The following is a 27,827-nucleotide window of genomic DNA, read 5'->3' on the forward strand; positions in this document are numbered from 1 at the left end:
GCTAGGATTTCTATAGCACTCTAAGGTGGCAAAGCACTTATGTATGTATGTATGTATATATATATATATATACACACACACATATATATACATATATATACACACATATAGAGAGAGGGAGAGACAGAGAGATACACAGAGGGAATTGGGTGGGTGGGACAGTATTTGTGAATGAAAGTGACATTTATGTCACTATGTTACTGGGTACTAATTCTGCCTTTCATGTTTATTAGCTGTATGACCATAGCCAAGTCTCCTCCCTCTTTGAGCCTCATTTTCCCCATCTGTAAAATGGGAGTGGTAATAACTGCCATACCCACATTACAGAGCTGTTGTGAGGATCAGATTAGATTACACATGAAAAGGACTTTGTAATCCACAGTGTTATAGGAATGTTGGCTATTAGCTCCATGTGTTTATGTGTAGTGCATGTGGCAATGTGTGACTGTGTGTAAGAGTGTACTTGACTTCTGCATTGGGTGGTCTGTGTACATATGTTTGGGGGGAGGTGCAAGTGAGCAGGATTTTGTGGTTTAAAGATCTGAGAAATGGGAGCTGAGTCCTGGGGAGGCCTTCCCTGGGAGGCAGAGACCAATCTTACCTCTTGTGTGTGTGCACATGAATGTGGGATGTCTGCTCAGTCTGTGGGAGTGTGTGGGGGGAGATCTCTGTCTGGTACCTGGTTGCTCTGTTCAGAGTTTCAGACTTAGCCTAATTTCCACCCACCTCTGTCCCCCTCCCCCAGTCACCACAGGAAGTGGGCTGAGCCTGGGGGATTTTTAGTCTCTGCCCAGGTAGCTGTCTTTTCATAATTGGAGGCCCTGGTCCAGGCCAGTGCATGGAGCCCTTAGGGCAGAGTGGCAGGCTGCTGACAAGGTCCTGCCTCCCTCCTCAGGCCACCTAAGGGACAGTGACCTCTCCCCTCTGGGAATCCTCTCTCATCCTAAGAAATCCCTGCCTCAGAGTGTGTTTTTGCCCCCTCTGGTGGCCCTGGTAGGGGCTGTGTCCCTGAAAGAGGCAGCAGAGGGGGCAGCTAGTGATGCAGAAGGTAGCGGATCCTGGAGAGCTGGAGGAGGTAAGTCTGGGGCAGGGAGCCTTCTGAAAGAGAAGAAAAAGATGAGGAAGAGGAGAAGCTGTGGGGCAGAAGTGATGGACCTTGTGAGAGGAAAGAGAAAGAAAAGGGAGGTGTAGGGAAAGAAGTGCCCAGGGGTCCGGGGCATTGTGGTAACACAACAGCATTGAATTTGGAATCAAATCTTGCCTCCGATACTATTTAGGACAAGTCCTTCTACCACCCTGAGCCTCAGTTTCCTTCTCTGTACATATATAGGATTTGGAGTAGACAGAAATGTTAGGATTTGAGTCCATTTTAGAGAGGTCATTGATATACTAGAAAAAGCATTGATTCTAGAATCGGAGATCCTAGGTTGGCCTCTGAGCTCCCTACCAATTCTCTTATAATCTGGAGGGTGTTCAGGAGAGGGAAAATATGGCAATGATGAGGCGGAAGCTGCTGCCATATGAGGATGGGTTGGAGGAACTGAGATGCTGATTTGGAAGGGAAGACTGAGGTGGGGGAAGGGGGATTCTGAGAGCCACCTTCAGATATCTGGAGGGCTGGCTGTCCTGTGGGAGATGGGTTCCATTCATTCTGTGGCTACAGGAAGCAGAATTAGAAGGAGTGGGTGCAAGTTGCAAAAGGGTAGATTTTGGCTTACATTAGGAAACTTCCTAACCGTGAGAGCCGTCCCAACGTGTAATGGGCTGCCGGGAGAGGTGACGGCTTTCCTCTCATTAGAGATCTTTGAGCAGACTGAATGAGCACTTAGCAGGTGTGTGGTGAAGGGGATTCTTGGTCAGGAATGGGTTGGACTGGACGGCTACTGAAACGCCTTTCAATCTCTGAGATCTTCCGAGGCTATCATCTCTTAAGATCCATCCAGCCTTTCAGTCTGTGTTCTTATGTCCTCTGTTCCTTTGGGGGAGGGACCTTTGAAGTAGGCAAGAACAGAGGCTATGGAGCTGGGGAAAGTGGGAAGTGGGGACATGGATGGAGCAGGGGGGAGAAGGATAAGCGACCTTTGGAAAAGAGGGCTACAGTGGAGAATAATAATGGAGATGTTGAGGGACCAGGGAAAGGTTATGGGCCATGAGAAAAGGGAGGGGCTGCTAGGGGCTGCTTCCCAGCTAAGGAGGGGGTGGATGGTAGGCACATATATAAGCAGTTTCATTCTGACACATCTTTCCCAGCAGTAAGACAGATCTGGGTCCCCGTGGGCGAGAGATTACTATCCACTGTTTTTCTTCTCCTTTTCTCTGGGGACAGCCAGATGGGGAAGTGGTCGCCTTGGAGAACAGGTGAAGAGAATGCTTCCAGATCCCTCCCTCCAGATTCCCTTCCTTGTACCCTGACACCTGCCTTTCCCTTCCTTCTTAGAAGAATGAGGGAGCATCTTGTATTCCCCTTCTGAGCCTGTGACTGTTGAATTGTCAGGGGGTGTGGGGGGAAGGCAGAGGGCTTGTGTCTGTCTTTGTGTTTCATCACATGAGATCAAAATCTATCTCTATGACTCAAGATTCCCCCACTCCTAATCCTTCCTCTTCACCCCGTAGAAGTCTGGGGGTTATACTGTCATAGGATACCACAGTGATCATGGAGTTCATATCTCTCATGTTCAAAGGAGGAAACTGTGCCCCAAAGAGGGCATGTGCTTTGTTTAAGGTCACACTACTAGTAATTATGAGAGCTAGGTTTTGAAAAAAGCTAGGACTGTAATCTCCCAATGAGTCAGCTCTGCAGCTGAGCAGCCTCCAAAGCTGATGCCTTCCTTGGCCACAGGAAGTGTCCAGAGCAAGGGAGATGCTATTCCTACTAAGCTGTGCCCCAGTCAGCCCCATCTGGAGCATGGCTTCTGTCAGTGATCACCCTGAGCACGGCCAGGGGAGAGCAACCAGGATGGTTCATGGCACATCCATATGGACTGGTTAAAGGAACTACCCCTGATGATGATAAGTTTGTGAAAGGGGGGGGAGGACGTGAGAGCTGTCTTAAAGTATTTGAAGGGCTGTCACTGGCGAGAGGGATCAGACCATTCTATTTGGTGCCACAGGACAAAAATGGAAGAAAGACACCAATTCAGCTTGAGGGATGTTGTAGATGGCATTCCTAGGCATTCCAAATCTGCTGTTTTTCCATGATACCTCAATGCCTCCCTTCATTCAGCTGCCAAGAAGAACAAGAGTTAGACAGCCTCTAAGAGCCAGGTAGGAGGTGAGAGAAGGCTGATGGGGTGGGGGAGGGAGATAATGTAGTCTGAAACTCATTCCCCATCATTAGGACCTGGGGAGGCAAGGGGCAAGACACTACTCCTCTCTGAGCCTCAGTTTTCTCATCTGTTAAAAAAAAAAGCAGAGTTGGATTCAACATCTTCTAAGGTCCCTTGTAGTTCTAGATCATTTAATCAGTCTCCTTATTGGAAAAATAAAACTGTGTACTAGAGAATCTTTAATGTCCCATCCAGCTTGCAGGGGAAGGTGGACTTAGAGAGAAGATTTCACCTTGATGCAAAGCAGAATAGTCTAACAATGGAACCCACTGCCTTGCAAAGAAGTCTTCATGCAAAGAGATGGTTTCAAGGGAGATCTGGTGCTGGGAGGGAAGTTGGGTCTCTGAGGTGCCTCTGAAGCCGAGATCCTGGGATTCCATGAACCTAAGCCAAGGGGAGAAGGATCCAGCTTGCCCAAGGTGTCCCATTGGATTAGGAGCAGAGCAGAAGACCAGCTTATCCTCTAGCAGCTCGAGCAGGAGGTCTAACATGGGCGCCAGTTTTCAGAAAAGACATTGAGAAGCAGTGTGTGTCCCAAAGAGATGTACTCCATATCAACAATGTTGAGCCGTGGGCTCACTGCAATTTTCTGCCTTTGGATACACACACACACACACACACACACACACACACACACAGCTCTGTTATTGTTGCCATTTCAATCCTATCAGACTCTTCATGACCCTATTTGGATTTTCTCGGCAAAGATACTGGAGTGATTTGCCATTTCCTTCTCCAGTTCATTTTACAGATGAGGAAACTGAGGCAAACAGGCTTAAGAGACTTACCCCAGGCCACACAACTAGTAAGTGGCTGAGGTGGATTTGAACCAAGGTCTTCCTGACTCCACGTCCAGTGCTCTATCCACTATGTCACCTAGTTGCCCCCAAAAGCTCTGTAGGTCTTGCCCCTAAAACCTCACTTCCCCTATCCTTGCTATAAGGACCCTTAAAATATAGAAGTCAAATTAATTCAACAAGTATTAAACAACCACTTGTTTCAGGAACTGGGGATACAGTGACAAAAACCCAACACTACTCCTGCTCTCAAGTGGCTTGCATTCTATTGGGGGAGTATAATATGCAGAGAGACAAGTAAATACAAGGTAATTTGAGAAGAATGAGTTACAAGCAGGGTTAGGAAAGCCATTCAAAGCAGGTGGTCCTAGACATGAGCCTTGAAGAAGGGTAGGGATTTCAGGAGGCTAGGTTAATGAGGGACAGCATGCCAGGCATGGGTGACCACCTACGAAAAGGAAGAGGCAGGGATGGAATGTTGAGTTCCAGAAAGAACTTTGTCTGGGACAAAGTATTCATGAGGGTGGGAATTGTTTGCCTTTTGTCCTTGTATCTTTTTATTTTGTTTCGTTTGTTGGAGGGGGGGAGGGGGAGATAGGGTTAAGTGGTTTGCCCAGGGTCAGACAGCTAGTAAGTGTCTGAAGCTGGATATGAACTCTGGTCCTCCTAACTTCAGGACCAGTGCTCCATCCACTGAGCCACAAAGCTGCCCCATCTTTGTATCTTTAGGACCAAACAGAGTGACCTGGACACAGGAGGTGCTTAATAAATGCTTGTTGATGGTTTGATCAATGAAGGGGAATAGCATGAAATGTCAGGAAAGATTTGCAGGAGTCAGATTGTGCAGGTATTTAAATGCCAAACTAAGGTGTATATTTCATCCTAGAGACCATAGGAAGTCACAGAAGCTTCTTAAGCAGGGATGTGATATGGTGAGACCTCTATTTTGGGAAGATAAATTTTGGTAGCGTTTGGAGATTGATTGGGAAGGAGAGAGATGATTTAGGGAGATCGACTATGGCACCAATCTAGGTGAGAGATCAGAAGCCAGGAGATGGAGTGGTGGCCACGTGAGTAGAGAGACGGGTAAAGATGTTATGTGGATCAAATCGGTGAGCTGGCAGTTAGCTGGCAATGGGGTGGCCAGATGAAAGAGAGAGAATTAATCTATCAACAAGAATGAGTGAAGTGGCTGCTATGTGCCAGAGTGTGCTAGGTGATGGAATACAAAGACAAAAATGAAATAGTCCCTGCCTTCAGGGAGTTTACATTCTAATGGGGAAACAACATGTGCATAAATGAGCATATCAAAAGTAAACACAAGCTCACTTTTTTGTGCCTGGGCAGTGGGGCTAAGGAGGGATCAAGAAAGACTACTTATGGAAGACAGCACTTAAGAAGAGTTTTGAAGAAAACAAGGGATTTTAAGAGGTTCAGGTGAGGAGGGAGAGGGGACAAACATTTATTAAGCACCTACTGTGTGCCAAGCACTGTGTTAAATGCTTTACACAATGACCCTGGGAGGTAGATGCTATTATTTTTCCCATTTTACAGATGAGGAAATTGGAGCAGACAGAGACTATTTGACCTACCCAGGGTCACACAGCTAGTAAGCGCCTGAGGCAGAATTTTAACTGAGGTCTTCCTGACTCCAGACCCAGCACTCTACCCACTGTGCCACCTAGCTGCATTCCAGGCCAGGGAATGGAAGGAGTGGCAGCCAATGCAATGTCATGGTGATGGGCAATAATATCTTGTCTGAAGAGCTGCAAAACCAGATTGGCTGTGATGGGAGAGTGTGGAAAGAGAAGAAATAGACATAATCAAGTTGAAACTGATTTGGGGCCCATTTGTGTTGGGCTCTAAAAACTAGAGGGGCTCCTATCTGATCTTAGGGGCAATAGGGAGTCACTGGAGTATAATGAGTTGAGGAATCATATAGTCTGATTTGCCCTGGAAGAAAATGTCTTTGGTAGCTAAATGGAGGAAGGGTTATTAAAGGAAGAAGTAGAAGACAGGGACATTAATTCAGAGGCTATTGAAGTAGTCCTGGTGAGAGGTGATGAGGACCTGAATGAGGGTGATGGTGATATTAGATGAAGATGATGAGGATGAGGATGAGGATGAGGATGATGGTGGTGGTGGTGGTGATGATGATGATGATGATGATGATGATAACTAGAATTTATATAATGCTTTAAAGTCTGAAAATTGTCTCACTTGATTAAAAAAAGGGGGCAGATATAAGAACTATTGTCAGAAATGACAAGAAGGAGAGTCAGGAAGACATGAGTTCAGATCCTATATCAGGCACTAGCTATGTGACCCTTAGCAAATCACCACCCAGTTCTTTACCTGTTGTCTTCCCATTAGAATATAAGCTCCCTGAGAACAGGGACTAGTTTTGTCTTTTATTGTATTACTGCTATTTAGAGCAGTGCTTGACTCTTAACAAATTCTTATTTATTGAGTGACCATAAGCAGATATCTAGGAGGTGATTTGTAATGGAGGACTGGGGTTCTAGAAATACTGTTAGTGAAGATACATAAATTTAGGAATCATTATTAAGACCCTATTCCATAGGATCATAGTTTGGGAGTTGGAAGGGACTTTATAGGACCAATAACACCAACTCTATAATTTCATCCAGAACAAGATTATAACTGAACTGAGGGGTGCTCAGAAGTTCACTAAGAGCAATTGTGGAAAGAAAAGAAAAGGATCCAAGACAGAGTGTTGGCATGTACCCATAGTTCAAATTTATACTGTTCTTCAAAGAATGAGAAGGCACAGCCAGAGTGGTGGGAGGAGAACCAAGACAGAGCACTGTCACAGAATTCAAAGGAGAAGATAATTCCCAGCACAAGGGAGGAGTCAGAAAGTGTCAAAAAATTGCAGAGAGGTCAAGTAAATTGACGACTGAGGAAGGACTTTTTTTTAATTCATCCACCAGGGCATAACTAGTGACCTTGGAGACAGAGTTATCAGGGGGGTCACAAGACCCATTGCAAAAGGATGAGAAATAATTGGGAAGTGAGGAAATATAGACAATGAGAGTAGAGTTTTTTTTTTCTACAAGTTTGTTGGTGAACAGGAAGAGAGATATGAGAGGAGAGGTCCAGAGGATGGCTGGGTCAAGTGAAGCTTTTCTTAAAGATGGGAAGGTGTGGGCATGATTGTCAGCTGCAGGAAAAGAGCCAAGATAGATAAGGGGGTGAGGATGAGAGAAGGGAGGCAAATTCCAGGAGGAAGCAGGAGAGAATGAGATCTAATGCAACAAGAAGGTTGAGCTTGGGAAGGAGAAGAGTTACTTCTTCTTCAGAGACCGGAATAAAGAAGATAACGGGGGCTGACATAAAGAAGTCTGAGATGTGAAGTAGCGGAGAAGGGGGAGCACAAAGGAGATACATGCCTCCACTGAAAGAGAGAGGAGAATGGAAGTTGTGTAGTGGACTTAAGGTAAGAAAGAAAGCTTTGGAATTTGGGGATTATGATAGTCAACAAAGGAAGAATGAAAGGATTGCTAAATGTCATGGGGAGAGGAGGAGGAGGAGGAGAAGGAGGAAGAGGAGGAGGAGATGGAGGAGGAAGAGGACCTGAGTTTAAATTTAGCCTCAGATACTTACTAGCAGTACGGCACTGGGCAAGTCACTTAACCTTCGACTGCCTAGGTTTCCTCAACTACAAAATGGGAATAATAATTATAACATGCATCTCACAGAGTTGTAGTTAGGATCAAATATGATAAAATTTATAAAGCACCTTGCCTGGCACATAGTAGGCATTTAATAAATTAATTTCTCTCTCTATTGCTTACTGCCTGTGTGTCCCTGGTCCAGTCAATTAGCCTTCATAAGCATCAGTTTCTTCATTTGTAAAATGAAAGGATTGGATTTAATGTCTTCTAATGTTCTTTCCAGTTTTAAGTTTATGATCCTTCTCAAGATATAAATTTGAACTCAGGTCTTCCAAACTCCAAGCCCAGAACTTTATCGACTTCCTCACCCCCAGGATACCTCAGGATCATAGCCTTAGAGCAAAGAGACCCCTGAGGCCATCTAATCCAAACTCCTCATTTTACGGAAGAGGAAATCCCTCTGTAAAATCTGGGGGGTTGGGCACAAAAATCTCTCAGGGCTGTCCCAGCTCTGATGTTTTCTCTGATGTTTTGTGCTCTGGTATGCAAGAGGAACCCCTGATACAGAGGAGTGATGTGGTTAGACCCAAACTGCTGCCTCCCCACATTTTCCACATCCTGTATTCATGCAGCTGATTATTGGACCCAAGTAAAGGGCCTATCCTTATTCAGCTCCCTCCTCTTCAATTCTGTCCATCAGTGTGTCAACTTTTTTAGACCCTGATTCAGTCATTCTACCAGTTAAATAGCCCTCCCAGCTTTGTGCACATGACTTCAGTGTCTTCATCCAAGAAGCTGATGGGGATAAGAGATTGGGGTTGGACCTGGGATTTCATCAGGAATGCTTAGAGGGGGAAACTCTTTCCAAATGCAAATTGGCATCTTCACCCCAACTTGGAGTCTTCGATACTTGCTTGGTGTACTGAGAAGTTTAGTGACTTGCTCAGGGTCACTCAATAAGGATGCATCAAAGGCAGGATTTGAAGCCAGGTTTTCCTGGCACAGAGCTCTCTATAGGCTAGCCATGGAGCCTCTCAAGTCATTGATAAGCATTAAATAGAATAAGACCAAGGACAGATCTCTGGGATAATCCACCTTTCTCCAACTTAACAAGGATTCATTCAAACCACGATATGTCAGAACTGGGAGGAAGAAACAGGTCACCTAGTCCAATGCCCTTATTTTATGGACCAGGAAAGTGTTTTGCAAACTTGAAAGTGCTATGAAAATACTCACTGTAGCAATTACTACTTCAGTAATTATTCAGCTTAGCTACAAGGCAAAAAGGAAGATGAATTTACCATTAATTAATGACTGATCTTAATATGTCATCACTCTTTGTCTCATTGTTTTTGAACTTTTCTAACTGGATCATCATGTGGTCTGCAAGGATGTTGTGGGAAACCATCAAAATCCATGTTTCCAACATTCCTTTGATTTGTCAGTTTGGTAATCCCATCAAAAGAGAACATTTAGTTACCGTGGCATGACTTGCTTTTAGCGAACCCATCCTGGCTCCGAGATGATCACCACAACAAGAAGAACTGAAGATGGCCATAGCATTTTTGCCCTAGGAAGTCAGTGGTGAGTGGAGAGAAACTGTTTTCAGTAGACTGGTTAAGAATGGAAGTCTTATTGAAATGATTAGAAGGAGGCAATAGTGTGGAGGGAGAAACAGAGAGTATAGAACATTGTGGGATAGTCAGGCAGTGAAAGGAACAGAGCAATTGAGTCAAGGAGAGAGGAGCCCTGTTAGACTGCAAGAGTATGTTTGGCTTCTGATCATGACCTTCAAAGTGCCCATCTATGGAGGGAATGGGATGTTAGCCCCTCACCAGCACTTCCAGCAGCAAACTTGGTGGATTGTGGGATAAAGGAGTAACAACCTGAATTAGACTGCAGAGGAATAGAGGAAAGGTCATTAGATGGAAGACTAGGACACTGAGATTCCTGTGCCAATTCTGTGACCTGTTCTGTTAACTATGTGACCTGGGACATTATAGAAACATAATTTCCTTGACTGGAAGGGACCTTAAGGGTCATCTAGTCCAAGCCCTTCATTTTGTAGAAAGGCAGTGTGACAAAATGGTTAGTGTGCTGAATCTGGAGTTCAGGGACCTGGGTTCAAATCTTGACTTTGCTGCTTCCCATCTGTGTGACTTTGGGAAAGTCTTTTCATGTACCTGGACCTCAGTTTTCTCTCTGTAAATGGGAGAGGAGGCAGACTAGTTGGCCTCTGAGGCCCTTTCCAGGTCTAGATCTATGGTCCTGTAATCATCTCCAGGCCTCAGTTTCTTCAAATGTAAAATGGGGAGGGAATGGGTTGGACTAGATGACTTCTAACGTCCCTTCCAACTCTGGATTTATGACCTTGTATTCATATACTTGGGCTCAAATAGTGGGAGGTGATCTTGGATGTTAAAATGGCAAAGGTGGGATTCTAACTCATTTTTCTTGACTTGAAATCCAGTAATCTTCCCCTTATACCACACTGCCTCTCTCTGAGTCTTAGCTTCTTCCTCTGGAAAACTGGGTAATAACATTTGCATTGCCACCACCTAAAATTGCTGTTAGGAAAGCATTGTGTTAACCTTAAAGTGTGCATTGAGTAAAGGGGAATTATTATTATTATTATTTCATTTTTACTCTCCCCTCTTTCCAATCATAAATCTTTCTGATGCCATGCTTTCTGCCATTTCTCCTTTGCATAATAAGTTGTAGACTCCTCATGCCAACAATTCACCACTCCATGGCTTTTTAGATAACTGTCAGGGAATTCTCCCTACCTCTTGGGAGAAGCATATCCATAAGTGAGGGTCTGATGACTGTGGGTCAAAGATGGGAGGCCAAACTCAAAGGAAAGAGATCAGTTACCTCTCTAAGGAATCTGCTCTTGCTGATTCAGGTTTCTGGGGTTCAGATTGGGCCTTTGTAACCTTTCAAACCCACTTCAGACAATTAGTAGCATTCTGTGACAACTTAGGATAGATCAGCAAAGCATTTCATGGGAGTGGGAGGGGAAGAGAAAGAAGAGAGACAACTAAGAGAGAAAAGAGGAGTATTTGGAATGCGAGTGGCAAGATTTATTAACAGAGTAAAAAAAAAACAACATTCCCTGTGCAAGGTCAGGAGACAATAGGAAGAACGAAGGCAGTCCTTTTAAACAAAACTTTGTGGTCTCTTATCCAAGGACAGTAAGTAGTTGTTAGATTAATGAATGAAACCATTGGTTTTATCATGTCCTTATGTAGGACTTGGGAACTTTCTAATATTAGGCCACTATGTGGTTAAGAGATCTCTAGTTAGTTCATCAAGATGTGAAATGATTGTTTTTTCCTACTTTTTTCCCATATTCACCACTTTAATTCTTTGAAAATTGTGGCCTTGCAGGGCTCAAAGTTATAAGATGTCCCTGGGAGAACGTGAATGTTACAAAGAAGACTTTTTGGTTGTAGGAGAAGTTAGTGTTTCCCAAAGAAAGCGGAGCTTTCCTTTAATGAAAGCAAGGCATGGACCGCTGTGTATTTCACCAGTATCTATAATTTATCAAGGGTCTTAGAATGACTTCAGCATGTTAGAGGGCTTCCCCATGGAGAATTCACAAGAAAACACAGAAAAGAGTTCCATGGGATGATTGATATTGACAATGATAGAGATAATGGTGATGGTAACGGTAATGAAAATGGGAATGCTAATAGAATTGATGACTGTGCTGATGACAGCAATGGAGAGGATGGTTAGAGTGGCCACAATCATGATAGTGTTGACAAAGATGATGAACCTGAGGGCGGTGTTGACAATGATGGTTATGGTCATTGGAAGGATGGGGATACCTATAATGACAACAGGGAAGATTTATACAATCATGGTGATGTGGATGATTTTGGTGATGGCAGTTATGGAAAATGGGAAAGGTAGTTATGGTGATGAAGATGATAATAACAATGTGATGGTGATTCTGATGATGGCAATATAGTAGTAGTAGTAGTAGTAGTAGTAGTAGTAGTAGTAGTAGTAGTAGTAATAGTAGCAGCAGCAGTAGCAACAGTAGTAGTAGTAGTAGTAATAGTAGTAGTAGTAGTAATAGTAATAGTAGTAGTAGCAGTAGTAGTAGTAGTAGTAGTAGTAGTAGTAGTAGTAGTAAATAACTTTTCTTTCTCTAGTGTTTGATTTAACATTTATAAAACACTTCCCTCATGGCAACCCAAGGGGCTATATTATATGCATATTACTGCAGTGATGATAATGTTGGTGATGATTTATCATAGTGATGACCATAATGATGATAATAGATAACATTTGCACAGTTCTTTAGGAATCACAAAAGGTTTTACCTATCAGGCATGAATGGGTTGCCATTTGCATGTCTGGACCAAGTCCCTGAGCTGAAGAGCTTACAATACCATTGGAATGAGTTCATTGTGAACCTGTGCCCTCTTATCTCTCTCCTTTTCCAGATGAGAAGACTGGGGTGCAGATGAACAAAAGGCCTGATCTAAGACCCACTCCCCTGTTGGTAGCTAAATCAGGAATAAAACTCAAGAGGACTTGCATCTGTTTCTAAGGACCTAACTATGCAACCTTCTCTCCAGATGGTAACTGCTGGGATCTTTGTTTTTAGTGCACTGGAAAAGACTGAACAACATTTCTAAATGATTTTTTCCATTCCTCTCCTTTCCCTAAGTCTACATGACTTAAGTATGATTGGAGGGGGCAGAGGCAAATGATCAAGCCCACTGCACCTTTCCCTTCATTCCTACTCTATTCCTTTGAGTCCCTTCAAAGAAGCAGTGTGGCAGAGTATCTGAACTTTGGAATTGGCATCAGAACCTGGAATCCTGGTTCTGCTACTTACTAGTTGATGACTTGGGCAAATCATTGACCCTCTCTTGGCCTCAGTTTTCCTCTCTGTAAATGAGAGGGTGATCTCTAACACCATTAGATTTTAAATTCTGTGGTCCTAAAAACAGTGTGGAATAGTGGCAAGAGTCTTGGACTTAAAATCAGAGGCTCTAGCTTTGAATGTTGGATCCAACACTTATTAATACAGTTAGATAAGACAGAACTAGGATTTTGAACTCAAAGACTGGAGGTCTTGACTTCAAATCTGCCCCCCAAACACTTACTACCTATGTAACCCTGGGCAAGTCACTTAACCTCTCTATGCCTCAGTTTCCTCATCTATAATATGGGGAAGATGTCAGCACCTACCTCCCAGAATTGGCAAGAGGATAAAATGAGATAGATATTTGTAAAGCACTTTGCAAACCCTAAAGGACTATATAAATATTAATGATTATTATTAGCCCTGTGACCCTTGGCAAGTTAGTTTACATCTCTAAACCTCAGTGTCTTTATTTATAAAATGTGGACTAACACCATAATTCAATTCAGCAAATATTTATTGATATATAATTATATATTTATATATGCATATATTAATATATACAAGGTACATTTTTAGGTTATGGCAATATGAGGTAAAACCAAAGTACATGTGCAGTATAGGATAATTTGAGGGAGCAGGAAGAGTACTCACAAATTGAACATAATATATTATAGTTTCTTTATGTCTGCTATGCACCCTTCCATTCCATCATCCATCCCTTGGGTACCACAACCTGAATTCTTTGGATACTGTGGTACCCAATGCCTTGTAGCCAGAAGGCATCTCCTGAAGAATATTTCTATTACAAAGAAGGGCCATTGCTCCAAGAAAAAGCTTGGGACCATTAAAAGCTTGGTGTAATTTTCTAAAGAGGGCAGGACTGCCATTTATTGAGAGCAAAGGATGGAGAGCTTCATGCTCAGTTGGTCTCCTTGTTAAGCCAAAGAAACAAAAGACACCCCCCAGAATGTTGGTTGAATCACCTGAGGAGGATTGACAGGAAGCCACAAACCAGAGCCACACAGGAAGGTGATAGTGATGGAGGTGTTAGAGCTGTTAGTTTTGATGATAATGGTAGTGATAATAATAGAGGTGACAATGCTCTTGGAGGTGATAATGGTGATGATGAGCATAGTGATAATGAGAATTGTGGAGTGATATTACATTGGGGATATTCTCTCTTGCATTCTCTTTTCCAGGGGCCCCATACTCAACTTCACCCTGTGGGTATGACCACCTGTTCTCTTCCATGGTACCTACCTCTCTTCCTCCTCCTCCTTGTTCTCCCTTGGATCCAAGGAGCCTTGAAAGGTGAGGAAATTCCATAGTTGGAGAACTGGTACAAAATACTGAACTTCATAGGAAAACTGACTTTGCCTTTAGTAGCTCAGTGATCTTGAATCTCCCTTGGGCACAATTATCTCCTGTGTAAAATGAGAGGGTTGAGCTAAATGGTCTTTGGGTTCTTCTTCAGTTCAATGGTTCCATTGTCCAACATCTGCCCTGATCCAGGGAGTGGGAACCCATCTCCCAGTCCCATGTTCCATAACTTAGTTCTGTAAACTGAGCAACCAACTTGTAGGGGAGCATGATCATGTGTGTGCATGCATGTGTGCAAAGCCAAGGTGATTTTAAGAGGCAAATACACTGGAAATATCTTTGGTTCTTAGGGTATGAAGTTGGAAAGGACCTTAGAGGATCTCTAGTTCAACCTTCTCAATTTACAACAAAGGGAACTGAGGCTTAGAGAGATCTGCTATGGAGTCCTATTACTATGGTTACAAAAAAGGGACTCTCTCACTCCAAATTCAAAATCAATCTATGTCCCAAGGGGAAGGGCTGATGATGGGAGTAAGTAAGTGGTAAGGGATAGGAGAATGCTGCTAGGAGGATTTTAAGCCTTGGTCGATAATTGGATTTCTTTCAGACTCTCCTCAACTGTCCTGCTTCTATAACTCAAAAGCCAACATCTCCTGCACCTGGAAGCCAGAACCTACCCTGAGGGTTGAGCAATGCCATCTCTATGGCACGTCTAAACGGCAACAGTAAGTGGCAGTCATTAATGCTTCTCCCGTCGCCTGTGTTGTTGTCTGTGAGGTCCTCCTGCTCGCTCACTAGGAGCTGTTCTCAGGACCACCTTTCCCCTCTTGCCTGCTGTTGGCTAAGGTAGCCCTGAGAGTGATGGGGAAACCATATGGTGAGGTTTATTAAGCTAAGTAAGCTTTTTCTACACACTATAATGTAATGAGCCCAGGAGGTTTATAGCCCAGTAGGCTTCCACTTTAAAAACTTCCAGACAACTAAGAGAGCAGTACCATGAAATCAATAAATCAATCATTAATCAATAAGGACAGGTAGGAGGCACAGTGGATAGAGTGCTGGGCCAGGAGTCAGGAAGACCTGAGTTCAAATCTAACTTCAGACATTTACTAGCTATGTGACCCTGGGCAAGTTACTTAACTTTGTTTGTCTCAGTTTTCTTATCTGTAAAATAAGCTAAAGAAGGAAATGGCAAACCACTTTAGTATATTTGCCAAGAGAACTCCCAAAGAGTTGGACATGACTTAAAATAACTAAACAACCAAAAAATTATTTAGCAACTACTATGTGCCAAGTGCCAGAGGTACAAAAAAAGACAAAAATGAAAAAGCCCCCAAACTTAAGAAGCTTACATTTTATTAGAGGAAATTTCATGCGCAAATATGTGCATTATGTACATTGATTAATCAACAAACATTTACTATGTTCCAGGCACTCTACTAGGCACTAGGGAGTCAGTGACAGACAGTGAAACAGCTCCTCTCTGCAAATTACATTCTATCAGGGGAAGGGACACTACAAAGATAAGCATTATGCAAATCAATTAATCACCAAGCATCTATTAGGCAAGGACTATGTTCCAAGGTGGGTTGTAGGCATTCAAAGACAAAAATGCCCTGCCCTCAATGAGCTTCTATTTAATTGTAACCAAGGAAGAGAGAGGACCAAGAAGGAATAAGAACTCCTTGATGTCACATGTTACATAGAAGAGAGGGAGGAAGAAGACTGAGAAAAGGCCATTGGATTTGGTGATTGTTAATTCACTGGTGTCCTGAGAGAGGACAGTTTGAACAAAATGTTAGAGATAGAATCCAGATCTCAATGGATTGAGGAGTGAATGAATGATGAGGAAGGAGCAGCCATGAGCACCCATGCTTCTTTCTAGGGGTCTGGGAGGAGAAAGCAAGCTTTGGAATTTCTGGGAATAGCAGGATTGAAGAATTTCTTTTTCAGGATAGGAAAGACCTTAACCCATGTATAGACTGAAACTTCCCCGTCCTCCTCCCACTAGCATCATTCTTGCTAATTCTACCCTCTGGGGTCAAGCAGACTATGGCTAATCTCTCTTCCACCTGACAGCCTTTCAAATATTTGAATACAGATTTCATATCTTTCTCCCCACCTCCAAACCCAGGTCACTCACAAGTATTCCCCTCTCCAGAATCAACGTCCTCAGTTCTTTAGCCAATCTTCATAGAGCATAATTTCAAGGCTCTTCAAGATCCTGGGCCCACTTTTCTAGAAGATGAGCATTCTGAGTCCCTTGGATAGGATTCCAAATTGTAGACTATATTTTGGCCTTTCTCATTGGGGATCATGAGCATTACAGACTCTCGGTGACCACATGGCACCTAAAGAGTGCACGGTTATACCCACTAATCCAAAGAACAGAGTAAATATTGTTAAAGTTGTATCAATTAAAGTCAAGAAAGCATTTATTATGCACCTACTATGGGTCAGGCACAAGTTCTGGGGATAGAAAGAAAGGCAAAAAACACAACCTGCCCTCAAGGTGCTCACAGTCTACTGAAGGAAGACAACACGTCAACAACTACATACAAACAAGATATAGACAGATATGGGACAGATTGGAGTGACCCAATTGCTGAACACCCTAAAAGAGATTTTTAATTTTTTTTATTTTCTCCTTAGCAGACCGGTGAACCGAAGCTGTGAGCTTCTCCATGTGGCACCAACACTCTGGACTTGTGACTTGATCTTAGGAGAAATCGATGTGAGTGGCTGGAATCTTCTGAGACAGGGCTGAGAGGATAGAGAGAGTGACATGGAATCCTCAGGCAAGAGGCAGATTTCCTCTATATCTAGACCCATAGCCAGCAGACTTGGCTTCAGATCTGGGTTCTGCCACTTACCATCTATGTGACCTTAGGAAAGTACCAATCTCTATGAGTTTTAGCAGTCTTATTCATAAAATAAGGAGATTGGATTAAATTACCTTTAATGTCCCTTCCTGCTCTAAATCTGTGATTCTTTCAGTCTTAAATCCCTGGTGTCATCTACCATCCCAACCCTCTGAACCTCCTCCTATACCCGTATAAGTCACAATCTCTCCATATTAGGCAGCTGCAATGGGAATAGCCCAATGTTGAATGCCTGAAGGAACCATAGGATTACATGTAGCATTGGAAGGGTCTCAGATGCTGTCCAGCCCAACCTCCTCATTTTACAGATGAGGAAACTGAGGCCCAGGGAAATGAAGGGACTTGAAAGTTATAGAGCAAATGTGTAGCGGCCAAGTAAGGACAGACTACCACTCAGGGATAATCCAGAGTTCCTTTGACCACATCATAGATCCAGAATTAGAAGGAACCTCATAGTTTCTAGCCTAACCTCCTTATTATACAGATGAGGAAACTGAGAACCAGGGAAATAAAAAGACTTGCTCAAAGTCAGGCAGTAAACATTGTCAATGGGATTTGAATGCAATTATAGCTTCAGGTCTGCCACGGGCTTTGGCTGAGTGACCATCCCATTCTGGCCCTTAGTTCCATCATCTTGAAAATGAGATGAGAGGAAATCTTTGAGCTTGAAAATGTTGTGATTCTATAACTCTTGAGCTGGGCCTTGCCATACACAATAGAATTAAATGGCAGAGAGAGAGCAAGGGAGGGTATCATGGGCCTTTGGAGAATCAAGGAAGGAGTGACCTGAGAAACTTTGGGCTTTAATTCTGTTGCCCTGTTCACCTGGGAAATGAAGGGGTCAACTTGATGACCTCTACGGTCCATTCTGACTCTACAGCCCCATGAACCTATGAAGACAAGGTATGAGGGGAGGGGGAGTCTATCTAGACTCTTTATTGTTGATGACCTGGGTCCACTTTCCCCAATCCCCAATCTTTAGGACCACCCACTGCAGCCCTGATCTCTCTTCCTACCAGGGTCAGCCTCTGACAGTTGTTGACGTCCTGGTCATGAAGGTGAGCTGTCTGATTGGGGGACAGAGGATGGTGATGCAAGAGGAATTCAGACCCTTTGAGAAGAGTGAGTGAGGGGATCCTGTTTCAGGATCCAGGATAGGGTGGGGGATATGGACCCAACTTTTTTCCCTTTTCTTGAATGTAAGAAATAAAAGGGAAATAAAATAAGGTTGATAGAAAGTCAACTCCTTTTCTTGGATTTGAACAATAGGAAGAATTCATGGTACCAATGGCAGGCAAGGTATGGGCTTTATCTTCTACACTCTGGTTCTGTGCCTTGCTCTTTCTTGGTTCATACTCCTATTTGGGCCTTAAACTCATCCTCTTGGCCTAGGAATTGAATGTGATTCCAAGGGCCTTCCCAGTTCTGAGGTTCTAGGATTTTTGGAAGGTTTTTAGCCAATGTTTCTCTGTGGTCAGGGTTGAGGTCTACTCAAATATCAGCTCTAAGCTCTGTAAATCCATCCTATGTTTATTTTCCTGCTTCCTAGTTTAATTACTATTTTAGCTTGTCTCATTTGAATTAAGTATGAAGAGAGACCTGCTTATTATACCTGGGCCCTGACAGGGGTGCAGGGATGAGAGGCCAGAAAGCCCAGATGATGGCGGCAGTTGTCCAGACAAAGTGGATGGAACTAGATGGAAGAAAGCAAGTGGGGATAACTGAGTCCCTACTATATTGGAGTTTCCTCCCAGCATCCCCAACTTTTCCTGCCCCTTTCTCCTTCAGTTCGACTGATGGCCCTCAGTGACCTCTGCCTAATCCAGCAAGAAGAACATGCCACCAACGTGTCCTGGGCAGTCCCCTTATGTTCACACTACCTGGAGGATAACCTGGTGTTCGAGGCTAGATATAAGGTTCAGGGAAGCTCCTGGGAGGTGAGTGACTATTGAGGTTTGGGGCTCAGTTGCTCTGTTCTCCCTGACCCCTGGGGGCTACTCCCAACTCCCCTCCCCTGACCTCTACCACCCTGCCAGACACAGCCAGCCCTTCAGAATTCAGGGTCTTTTGGGAAAATCCATACCTGCTAAACCCTCTGTATTGTCCAATCCTATTTCAGTCTATGGCAGGCAAAGGACCACAGGATGCAGAGTTGGAAGGGAAGCTCCTCAGAGAAAATCAAATCTAGGAGTTCTTAATCTGTGATCAAAGGGATCCATGGAGAGATTTCAAGAAGCCTATGAACTTGGATGGGGAAAAATAATCTTTACAGCAATAGAATTGCTTTCCATTGTAATCCTAGTTTTTTATGCATTTAAAACCAGGATTCTGAGAAGGGGTCACTAGGCTTTGGTAGACTGACCAGCCAGGGGATCCAGAACATGCAAAGAAGGTTAAGAATTCATTCTCTAAGACAATACTTCTTTTTTTGGGGGGGGGGCGAGGAAATTGGGTCAAGTGACTTGCCCAGGGTTGCACAACTAGTAAATGTATGGTCTGAGACCAGATTTGAATTCAGGTCCTCTTGACTCCAGGGCCAGTGCTCTATCCACTGCACCACCTAGCTGCCCCTAGGACAGGGCCTCTAAAACTTTTTCTACTCTTAATCCCTTTTATGCTTCTTAGATGTGTGTGTGTGCATGTGCGCATGCATGTGTGTGTGTGTGTGGGGGGTACTTTAGGAGGACCCAGGTACAGAAGATGAGCATTCTGGCTTGGAGTATTATTAGAACTACCCCCCATTCTCCTTTTCCTACTTCTGTTCAGAACCCTTCCTCATATTCCTTAGCCCTCTTGAATGTAAGATATAAAAGGGAAATAAAATAGGGTTGAGAGAAAGTCAACTCCTTTTCTTGGATTTGAACAGTAGGAAGAATTCATGGTACCAATAGCAGGCAAGGTATGGTGACCCAGCCCAGTCTCCTCTCTTCCCTCTGATGGATAGTTTAAAACTGGGGTTCTTAACCTGGAGACCATGAATTTTTTAGAAGTATTTGGATAACTGTATTTCTAGATCATTGATGTCCTTTGTAAGCCTATGTATTTTATTTTATTCATTTAACAGCATGATTCTGAGAAGGGATTTCAGCAGACTGACACCCCAAGAGGTCCAGGACACACACAAAATAGTTAAGAACTCCTATACTAAAAGAATTCTTGCTCCTAGCTGGGAACAGATTAAAGGGGAGGATGGAAGAGTGTGATAACTGGAGAGGTGATTTGGCAGAGTGAAGAGAGGCAGGCAAACCTGGTTTTAGGTCCCACCTCTGATACAATTGGTTATGTGACCTTTGACCTCTCAGTGACTGAGCAATTCCCTTAAGACTAGATGTTGGAGAGGAGATGTCACTCTGCTTTGGTAGAGGGCATTTCTTCATTGGGAAGTTCCTTATACCAATGAAAAACCAACCATCAGAGGCAAATATGACATAGTTGAGAGAGACTTGGCCTTGGGTATTTGGACATAAAAAGACCTGGATTCAAATCCAGCCTCTGACACATACTGGCTGTGGGACCCTGGACATATCCCTTCATTTCCTAGTCCCCTAGCCAATTCTCTGAGGGCTAGAAATGTCCAGGGAAATACTGATCTGTTTTGGTGGAATTGGAATTTCTTATGCCAATGAAATAATCTGTCAGGTCCAAAATGTATTATAAAATATATAATATATAGTAATAATATTACATAATCATAAATAATAATTGTTATTATTAACTGAGGCATATTATTACATTATTGGACAACTTTCATCCTTAGGAAGTTCTTCCTTACATCTAGCCAAAATCTTATTGCCTGTAAATTACTTCAGTCTTTATTTTGCTATCTGGGACCAAGTGAAACATTGACCAGGATCAGGTGTCACCCTTCAGTCCTTTGACTTGAGTCAAACACACTCATGGAAAGGGAGACACCTTAAACTGTTATCATTTAGTGATACTTTGGTATGAATAAGGGATTGGGCACTAGATGCAGAGTGTTGAAGAGAGATCGAAAAAGCATGAGGGTGTGAGGACCACCAGAAGAGAGGCAGTGAAGGGGGAAGAAGCTGAGGGTTGGGGGGTGGGGTGGGGCAGTGTGTCTGGAAGACTTCGTTGTCCTCATCATCTCGCTGCTATTGCCCTGAATCCTGCATATAGAGTTCTGTTGATATAAAGCAGGGCAACAAATGCTAGAAACTCATATAGACCAAATCCCAATAGTCCAAGAGTCTAAAGATCACAGGATTCTAAAAGTTCAAGATTCTATGATTCAAGGATTCTAAGGTTTTAGAAATTCCCTCACTATCCCTAATACAAGACAGTCTCATCTCCTAAGCTTTTCCACAGGCTAGGCTGAACATCTGGAATGTTCATCTCTCTTCCCTCTGTTTCCTTCAAAGCAGTGTTCAAATATGACCTCTTCTAGAGGAGTTCTCCTGCTGCTAGTACTGCCCCTTCCCAACCACCTTGTGTTTAGTTTGTGTGTCTGTGTGTGTCTGCGTGTGCACACAGAGATATATATGTATACATACAGAATATATATATATAGCTACATATTATCTCCTTTATAAAACAGAAACTCCTTAATGTTGAGGATTACTTTATTTGGCATTTTTTGTCATTGTATAGCAACGCCTGGTTGAGCTCAGTTCTGGACACGTGGTAGGTACTTAGTTATTAATTATTGATTAATTCATTGGTTCTCTGCAGAAAGCCACCATGCTGCCTATAAACCAAAACCAGAGGTGGGTCTACATTGAAAAACTCTCTCCTGGCACAAAATATGAGTTCCAGGTCCGAGGCAAACCAGAAATAAAGGGGGCTTCAGCATTCTGGAGTCCCTGGAGCCAGACCCTCATCTTCCAGACAAAACCACAAGGTATCTAAAGAGAAGATCATTTGGAGAAGAAGTCATCACGAGTAGGGATGGGACTGTGATAGATAATCCTGGGAAGGAAGATTTAAGGAGCAAAGTCAGGGAAGAGGACGAAGAGAAATGAGAGGAACAGGAAAGTTGTATGTGGAAAGTGGAGGAGAGAAAAATGAGGAGGAGCAGGGGAAGTTTGCTACTGAGGGGAATGGGGGAGGATTGGGCTGGGTCCCCTCCATGGGCTAAGAGGAATAACTAACCCATTGGCTGGCAAATTCAAAACAAGTTAAACAGACTAAAATGGTGGGCAGACTCTAATGTGAGGAAATACAAAGAATAAATATGAAGTTCCATGTTGGGGTTCAATTTATTGGCGAAGTAAAGGATAGACTGGTCACAACAGTTTCTGTGAAAAAGATCCCGGGTCTTTGGTGGTCTGAAAGTGCTAAATGACTTAACAAACCATTCAAAATTCATCAAGCACCTGCTGTGTACAAGGATCAGTAATAGGTAGGCACTTGGGATACTTCAGTGTTCTCATTAATGTGGCTATTTGCTGTGATGATGCAAATCAGAGTTCTTTTCCATCTGCCTCCTCTGATCACCTCTTTTCCATCCCCCTCCCCAGCTACCATCAATAAATCTTCTACAGCTAATCTGTCCAGGTTTCTAGGAGACTTTGAGTTTTCTTAACATTATATGAATATCAATGGAAGCCTTCAGTGCATGGAATACTAAGATGAAAAGTGAAATAATTCCCACCCTAAAGATATTTCCATTATCCTGAATCTATCCACATGAAGCATCCTTAAAAGCTCTAAATATATTTTCCAGATGTATAAATGCCAGTCAGTCAATAATCATTTGTTAAGTGTGAGGCATCATGCTAAGTGTTGGAGATACAAGGAAAAGAAAGGGATAGTCCCTGCTCTTTAGGAGCATTGTAAGCAAGGCAATTCATCTACATGAGACTCAGTTTCCCTCTCTGTAAAATGTAGATAATCTTTAGCTGCCTCACAGGGTTGAAATGAGGAAAGCAATCTGTCTAAACTGGAGCTATGGGGAAATAATATCCATTGAGTTTGGAGCTGAAAGACCTAATTAAATTCTGATCTTAGTTTGTCACTCACTGACTACCTATGAGACCTTGGACAGCTCATTCCTAATCAACTACTAATTGTCAGTGCCCTCATCTATAAAATGGGGCTAATAAAACAAATCCTATTGATCTCAAAAAGTGCTATATGAGTCTATATTGGGGGCTGGACCTGGGACTGAATGGGATGGGACCTTCCCCACAGTATGTCCCCAGATCCTTGACTCACTTCCATTTTGGTAACTCCTCTAACTTTTTCTCCCCTTTTCAGTGTCCACCTTGAAGTGGCTGATCCACTTAATTATGTGTCTATGTGGCATTGCCAGCATCTTCCTCGTGGTCCTGTTGGTGCCCAAGTGGTACTCCCAGAAATGGTGAGAGATTCTGAACTACCTCCTTGCCTGGATTCCCCTTTCCTTCACCATGACTCATTATTAGGCATCCTCTCTCCTTTCCCCTTCCTAGATCCCTTGAAGCTCCTGGTTGGCTCTTGTCTAAGAGTAGTGAAGAGCCTGCCCTTTCCATCCTTCAGCCCAAGAGTGAATGGGTGCTCTAGGCTTGAGCTGTTGGAGAAAAAGTTGTGGGTAGGAATAAGGAAGCCATGGTACCCCCACATATCTTGGTGTCTCAGACCGAGGGTATATGAACATGTATATACATGTGAGTGTGTAGAATTTCACATGTCCATGTATGTACATACCTGCATGCACATTTGTGTATATCACCTTTACATCTTTACACCACCTTTGGGAAGGTGGATTTTTCACATGCTTTTGCCTGCATTCATGCTTATGTACATGTGTACAGGTGTGCAAGTATATTGTGTTTCTGTGTGGGTACCAATTTACATACATCATGCTTGTATGTTTTATACATTGAAACATGCATGTGTGTTTGCATGCATTGCATATACATAAGATGGTTGTGTTTATTGTATTTGCATGTGTTCTTGTATGTTTGTGGACACATGCTATGTATATCTGTGTATGTCATGGTATATATGCATGGACGTGTTTCCACTCTCAGTTCTGATAACAATTATTTGCTAATTTTAAAAAAGAACTCTGGGAAGGAGGAAGGGTCTCCATATGGGAGAGGGGCATCCTTCATCCTTTTTTTCCCCTTTCTCATCCTCATTTCCTCCCTGGCAGGCTGAAGAAGGTTTTAAAATGTCACATTCCAGACCCTTCCAAATTCTTTTCCTCATTAAGCACAGAGCATGGAGGAGATTTCCAGGTATAGTTGTGTGTGTGTGTGTGTGTGTGTGTGTGTGTGTGTGTGTGTGTGTACATGGATAAGGTGGAAGGGAGTAGGAATTGGGAAGTGGAAGAGGGGAAGGTGAATGGAAGAGAGATTGGCCCCTTGGGGAGAATCCATATTGTTCCCACTCAATAGTGAGAGGAAGAGGAGGAGAGAAGACCGAAGTTGGAAAAATATCACCTTTAGGCATCACATCCTCTTTGTCAGACATTTAGTCATTCAACAAGCATTTATTAAAAGCCAGGTATTTTGTTAGGCAATGGAGATACAGAGAAAGGAAGCACACACACAGAGTCCCTTCTTTCACAGAGTCTACAGTCTAATGACTTGGTGGCCTTGAAGAACTAGGCCCCCTCCCTTCAGGCCCCAAGTCCCTGCCTCAGCCTGCTTCCCACCCTCCTTGGTTGGGGGCTCAACATAAGAAGTTTCTGACATCTGGAGCTGTCCAATAAAGGAAAGGGCTGCCTTGGAAGTGGTAAGCTCTTATTTCTGAAGTATTCAAAAGCAGGGGATGATTGACCTCTCCTCAGGGAATCTGTTGGGAGGACACCATGGAATACATGAGTTAGAAGGTCCTTTCTAGTTCTTGAGACCTCAGATAAAGGGGTTTGGGACTACCCTATGCCCTACATTTTATAGCACAGGGGTCGCAATTTATTCCCGAGGCTTCTGGAGGCCATGTGAGAACAATGACTTTTGCCAGAGAACCAGTCTTGATCCTGCCTTTGTCACTGACTACCTGTGTGGCCTTGGACAAGTCACTTCACTTTTAAAAGGTTTCGCCTCTTCCTTTCAATGTGATAGGTTGGCCTTGGGGGTCCCCTCCCAACTCTAGATCTATGACCCTTTGAGGCTCCTTTGACTAGGATTGAACCCTCTGTGGTCTGCCCACATGGAATAAGTCCTGGCCCAGCAGGTCCTTCCACCCTAATGGAGGCACCAAGAGAAGCTTGGGGATGAGCATCCCATCTTCTCCTAGGCTCATAGAACCTAGACCGGGAAGAAACCTTGGAGATAATCTAGTGTTACCCTCATTTTACAAATGAGCAAGTGGAGACCCAGAGGGGAAGAGACTTGCTCAAGGTCACATAGGTTGTATGTAGCAGAGCCAGGATTCCAATCCAAGGGCAATGATTCAAAATCCAATGTTCTTTCTGCCCCCCCCCCCCCCTTACCACACTGTTTTTCTGCCCTTCTAGAGCACACAAATTGAGAGTCAGGGGCCTGGAGTTCAAATTATGGTTTTGCCACTTTTTTCCTGGGTGACTTTGGGCAAGTGACTTCCCCCCTATGCCTCAGTTTCTCCCTATGTCAAATGATTTGGATTTGATTGAATAAGCTCTAACTTCTCTTCTAGCCCTAAATTTGTGATCCTCTCATATCACTCCCTTGGATTCCAGCCTTGTCATCAAGGCTATGACCACAGGGTTTAGATAGGAAAGGAGCCAGATTGAGGAGCCCCCATTTTATAGATGAGGGAACTGAGGCCCAGAGAGGGGAAGACATCGAAGAGTGTGAGTGGTGCAGAGCGAGTAAGGAACCTACTTGAGATCACATGGGAACTAAGTAGTGTAATTGAGCCCTTTTATCTCTTCACCACATTGTCCTGTCTCTCCCCTTCCTTTTATCTCAGAGCTCCAAGTCAAGCCAAGTCAACAAGCATTTACTAAGGGCTTACTATTTGCCAAGCACTGTGCTAAGCCTTGGAGACACACATAGGTGCAAAAAGAAAGGCAATCCCCACCCTCAAGGAACTTACATTCTAATGAGAGGAGACAATATATACAAAGGACCTGAAAAGGTCAAGGAAAATGAAAGATACCCACTTAGGGGCATGGTAGCAAAGTCCAGAGTATGAAGGGTGGCTGGATTAGGGCCTTCCATGAGGGGTATTGGATTCTCCTCCTCCTCTTCAATTATGGGCCCAATTTATAGTTCATCTGCTGTGTTGTGTGCGTGTGTGTGTGTGTGTGTGTGTGTGTGTGTGTGTGTGTATTCTAAAATACCAATAAGAAATGTAGCAGGGTGCTCACTGAGTGCCATTTTCCAACCCCCTGGGACTGTCCAGCTCTCTACCAAAGGAAGTGGAAAGAGGATAAGTGGGGAAGGAAGGAAGAAAGGAAGGGAGAGAGGGAAGAAGGGAGGAAGGAAGGAAGGAAGGAGGAAGGAAGGAAGGAAGGAAATAGTTAAATACTCACTATGAGCCAAACACTATGCTAGGCATTGGGGCTACAAATACAAAAAAAATAAGACATTCTCTGTCCTCAAGTAATTTGAATAGGCAACAACTCATGTAGGGGAGTGGTGTCCAGGGAGAGGTATTTTGGTCTGAGAGGTCACAGTAAAGGTTAGTGGAGCCATAGGATATGTAACTGATACAATCTTTCCAGGAATGATGGTGTTGATTTGATTAGTGCTCCCAGTAATCAGGGGCAGGGCAGGAGGAATAGTGGGAGGGGTACACTGCTGGCACAATGCCAGGAATATGGCCAGAGAGTACAGTGTGATGGGTCTGGGACCCACTAGATATGCTGAATTCTCACCAACCAGAAGCAAAACAAACAAACAAAAAACCCTCCAAGGGTGAACTGTGCCCTGGGAATGGGAGAAAGAATCATAGTCATGCTCAGGGTAACACAGCTAGTAACTAACTGTCTCGAGTGTGTCTCGAGATACTGTGAGTAATGATGTGTTATTTTGTATTATTACCCTTTCCCCCTCTGGCAGAAGTGGCTTTCTTCTCCTTTTCCCATCGCCTCCTTCACCACCAGCATTTTGGCCCCAGAAATCTCTCCACTGGAGGTGATGCAGAAGGAAGACCCAAACTTGGGCTTGTTGCTCTCCAAGGAGCTGGTTCCAGCCTACAGATCCCCAGAGACCAGTGGTCACTCTCTCTCCAGCTGCTTCACCAACCAGGGTTACTTTTTCTTCCACCTTCCTGATGCTCTGGAGGTTGAGTCCTGCCAGGTATATTTCACCTATTCGCCTTTCACTGAGGAAGAGGAAGAGAACAGAGAGGAAGGGGAGCAGGGCTCCCTGGTGCCCCAGCTGCCTCCTGGAGGGCCTGAGGATGACTCATACTGCACATTTCCACCTGGAGATGACATGATCCTCTTCTCCCCCAGGGTCTTCCAGGGCCCTGGGAATAACCTGGGACCCCAAAGCATCTCTTTCTCAGGAAAGGAGTCCAAGAAGGAGACTTCACCTCCTGAAGAGGACACAGCTGCTACCACATCCTGTGACCCCAGTTTCTCAAGATCCCAGAATTCTTTGGATGCAAGGCCTGAATCAACCCAGGATGGGAGCCTTCCTTTCGGCACTGGATTGGGGCCTGCTTCTCCCTTTCCCTGGAATGTTCCCCCAACAACAGACCAGACTCATACTGTCTCTTCTTCCTACCCAGTCCTGAACACTGGTGCCTACCTCTCGCTGGGAGAACTTCAGAACCAATACCACACCCATTCAGCCTAAGCAGAAAGACTTCTCCAAGAGAGGATAGAGAGGAAAGGCATGGAAGATCCCCAAAGTTCAGGATAACTCCTGGACAATGGAGCAAAAAGAGCTATTTACAAGCAAAAAACTGGATTTGGCTTCAGAGGGATAAGCTTCACACCTTGACTTTATTCCTTACAACCTCCATGACTTTGAACAAATCACTCTAACTTTGTGAGCATCAGTTTTCTCATCTGTAAAAATGAAGACCATATGAAGCAATAGCAATAATAGACTTGATAAAAAAAAAAAAGGTAAGCTTGGAAATTATATTACTCT

The 27,827-nt window shown here is 43.7% G+C and overlaps 1 protein-coding gene across 4 annotated transcripts; it reads left to right on the forward strand.

Moving 5' to 3' along the window:
* Positions 1–821: 821 nt before the first annotated feature.
* On the forward strand, positions 822–27,827 carry IL2RB (interleukin 2 receptor subunit beta). Of its 4 annotated transcripts, XM_027872384.1 has the most exons (13): positions 822–1,075; positions 7,447–7,583; positions 9,263–9,345; positions 12,219–12,356; positions 13,849–13,960; positions 14,577–14,694; positions 16,622–16,703; positions 17,871–17,973; positions 18,640–18,788; positions 21,541–21,709; positions 23,068–23,170; positions 23,948–24,032; positions 26,784–27,827. In XM_027872384.1, exons 4-13 carry the CDS (start codon positions 12,336–12,338, stop codon positions 27,525–27,527), a joined length of 1,686 nt encoding a protein of 561 aa, XP_027728185.1. In that variant the 5' UTR covers positions 822–1,075; positions 7,447–7,583; positions 9,263–9,345; positions 12,219–12,335; the 3' UTR covers positions 27,528–27,827. The 4 variants fall into 4 exon arrangements, with proteins under 4 accessions (XP_027728185.1, XP_027728175.1, XP_027728169.1 ...); XM_027872374.1 differs by lacking the exon at positions 7,447–7,583; XM_027872368.1 differs by lacking the exons at positions 7,447–7,583; positions 9,263–9,345.

This window comes from Vombatus ursinus, unplaced genomic scaffold, assembly GCF_900497805.2.
Source record: "Vombatus ursinus unplaced genomic scaffold, bare-nosed wombat genome assembly UNPS02003292.1, whole genome shotgun sequence".
NCBI lineage: Eukaryota > Metazoa > Chordata > Mammalia > Diprotodontia > Vombatidae > Vombatus > Vombatus ursinus.